We start from the raw sequence: 2999 nt of genomic DNA on the forward strand, positions 1-2999 counted from the left end.
GCTAATCAAGGTCTTACTAGGCATACTAGAAACTTCCAAGCAGGTTTGCAAGTTGGGGCTAAACTCTTCGGGACACTGGCCCATCAGGACTGAGTTTAGACACCCCTGGTTTAGGCTCAAGTTCATGGCAGTTGCACTCAAATCTTCACCAAAATATGAGGTCTGAGATTGCCTGAAGGAGGTGGTCTTAGCCCAGATGTGGAGAGAAAGTAATGCGACCCAACAGATCGATGAATCAAGCAGTATCAATTTATAATGGGAAATGTGTTACATAAAACACAGCAGTGACAGATTCTGTGGATGAGCACATTAGTTATCACAGTTGAAAAACACAACAGCTATAAAAATGCAAGAAGAATGCAATATTTTAACAATTAAAGTCACTGTTTCAGACCAAAGCAAACAATCTACAGGTCTGAAAGCACTATTAATGTACAAAAACTAGGAGTGTTCACAGATTAAAATTGTAAAATGCAGGAAACATATTATCCTACATGGGGGTGGGGGGACAAAATAAGATGGCACTGGAGTACAAAATGTTGTGAACCATGGCCCTAAAAATGATCTCAAGATAACAGTTGTTGGAAACATGTTTGAATTTGATTTTTCACCAGGAATCAGAGATGTTTCTATGGTGTGAACTTGAGTGGGCTTCATTCTTCTGCTGTGGATGAGTTCTTCAGACAGCCAATAGTTGTGAGTCTACATACACTGACTACTACAACATGTACAGCATCCATGAATCTGGTTCTCTGATTGCATCATAACATTGTCAGAGAAGGTCTTAATGTCTTTGTGTTTCAGGACACGTTCGATATGCAGGTTCTCATGGCCAGGTCTGTGAAATATACAATCAACTTTCTAGAGGCAAAAGAAGAAGATTTACACCGGTAATGACAGTTCAACAATATAGCAGCATGCAGAAATTACAAGCTCAAGCACACCAGTAGCATAAACATTTTTAGGAAAAGTCTATTAAGACATTCACCATTTTAATTTTCAGTTTATAACATATATGTCAGTGCACATCACTGTAAATGTATTTGGCATTCTTAGCAGTGCCAAAAATAAGTGCACCTTTGTCAATATATAAAACTGCCAAAATACAATGTGTTTTTAGCAACTTTTCTAGTAAATATGTTAAAATTTCTGGAGAGTGGTGGTTGATTTCAGGTTAGACAAACTTATGGAATGGCTGTTACTGAACAGTGTCTTAATATCTGTAGTGAATGTATGTAATTCACAGGTTGGAAATTCCTTTTGTCTTCAAACTGCTGCAGTCAGGGCTGATTCATGGACTTGCTTTTTGGTTTGATGTGGCCTTTGTTGGCTCAAGGTGAGAGTCACAATTATGAAAGGAAAGGTGCAAAGGTGCATGAAGACAACATGCTTGAAAGTATTAATAGTGTTTTCTGTACAGGATGACAGTATGGCTGTCCACTGCTCCAAATGAGCCTTTGACTCAATGGTATCAGGTACGCTGTCTTCTGCAGACCCCTCTGTTTGCTAAAATGGGGCAGACGTTATCTGGACGGGTTCACCTAATAGCAAACAAGAGGTACGACTAACTTTGTTCATGCATATGACGAAGGGTACATACGATTTCTGGGTTTGGAACATGGAAGTAAAATGTAGCAGGGTAAACTACTGGAGATGTTAATGGTAAACAATAACAAATATTGTTTATGCATTCCATTTAGCTTCAAAAGAATTTTGAGTATCTTAATATACATTAATTTCTTGTACACAAACAGCCAAAGAGTAATTTTTTGCATGTCACCAAACAACACAGACTGGTCTGGAACAGAATTAGGGAAATTTTAAATAAATCACAAATGCCTTATATTGCAGCTTCTTCAAAGTATCCATCTTTTGTATTTGTTTACAAAGTAATTTGAAGCATTAATGAACCTTTAGTCAGGACTATATACAGGTAGTAGTGTGCAACCTTGCTGCAACAACATTTTGTCTAACTGTAAATCTCTTTTATAGACAAAGCTATGACATTCACATCACTGCTGTGGTTGATCAGTCTGGATTTAAATCTGGGAACTCACTGGATTTGAAAAATCTTTTTTTTCGGTAAGCACCACAGGAAATCAGGTTATAAAAGGTTATAAAGCCTAGAGTTGTCTTCCACTGTTTTAATCAATGTCCCACCCAGAGAAAACAAGAAAAGCTATTTTTAGTCAAACCAATTAAATATAAATAGTTTGTTATGAGCGGGTCCAGATGGACTGTGCTTTCTTTTAATTCATTTGCAGTGAGTTGGGGGAAAATCTGCAGAATTAGGCAGTACAATGTAGTAGATACACAAAAGACTAAGCATGTGTGCAATGACAGGCTTTCCAATTCTTCAGTGTATTCTGTGGAAATCCTTGGCCTTCTTTACACCCGACAATGACTAAGTAGGAATTGTTCACCCAAAAATGAAAACTTGCTGAAAATGGACTCACCCTCGCACCATCCCAGATGTAGATGAGTTTGTTTCTTCATGGAAAAAGATTTGGAGAATTTTAGCATCACATCACTTGCTTAACAATGGGTCCTCTGAATTGGTGCCAATGAATGGGAGTCCAAACATCTACCCACCCATCCATTTTCTGCCGCTTATCCAGGACAGGGACAGGCCAGCCGAGAGATATAATCCCTCCAGCTTATACTGGGTCCCATTGTACCTGAATCTCATTCTTTTGGTCATTACCTAGAGCTCATGACCATAGGTCAAATCGAGAGCTTCGTCTTCAGGCTTATCTCTCTCTTCACCAGTCTGGTACAACAACATTACGCATTATTGCTGCCGTCGCACCATTCCACCTGTTGATCCATCTGTTGATGCTCCAATCTACCCTCACTTGTGAACAAGATCCTGAGGTGCTTGAACTCCTTTACTTGGGAAAGCAACTCACGCCCTACCCAATCCAAGCAATCCACCCTTTGCTGGCTGAGAACCATGGCCTCAGATTTGAAGGTGCTGACCGTCATTCCCGCTGCTTCAC

The 2999-nt window shown here is 39.4% G+C and overlaps 1 protein-coding gene across 1 annotated transcript in view; it reads left to right on the plus strand.

The window, feature by feature from the left end:
• Positions 1 to 2086, plus strand: part of LOC107558244 (histone-arginine methyltransferase CARM1-like) — a 30761-nt gene extending 28675 nt beyond the window's left edge. Inside the window, exons 7-11 of the mRNA XM_016241873.1 lie at positions 615 to 696; positions 805 to 890; positions 1247 to 1336; positions 1421 to 1558; positions 1993 to 2086. Coding sequence (XP_016097359.1) covers positions 615 to 696; positions 805 to 890; positions 1247 to 1336; positions 1421 to 1558; positions 1993 to 2086 — 490 coding nt within the window. The remainder of the gene's footprint in view (positions 1 to 614; positions 697 to 804; positions 891 to 1246; positions 1337 to 1420; positions 1559 to 1992) is intronic.
• The last annotated feature ends 913 nt before the right edge of the window (positions 2087 to 2999 follow it).

The sequence above is a fragment of the Sinocyclocheilus grahami genome, unplaced genomic scaffold (assembly GCF_001515645.1).
Source record: "Sinocyclocheilus grahami isolate Dianchi unplaced genomic scaffold, SAMN03320097.WGS_v1.1 scaffold638.1, whole genome shotgun sequence".
Lineage (NCBI taxonomy): Eukaryota > Metazoa > Chordata > Actinopteri > Cypriniformes > Cyprinidae > Sinocyclocheilus > Sinocyclocheilus grahami.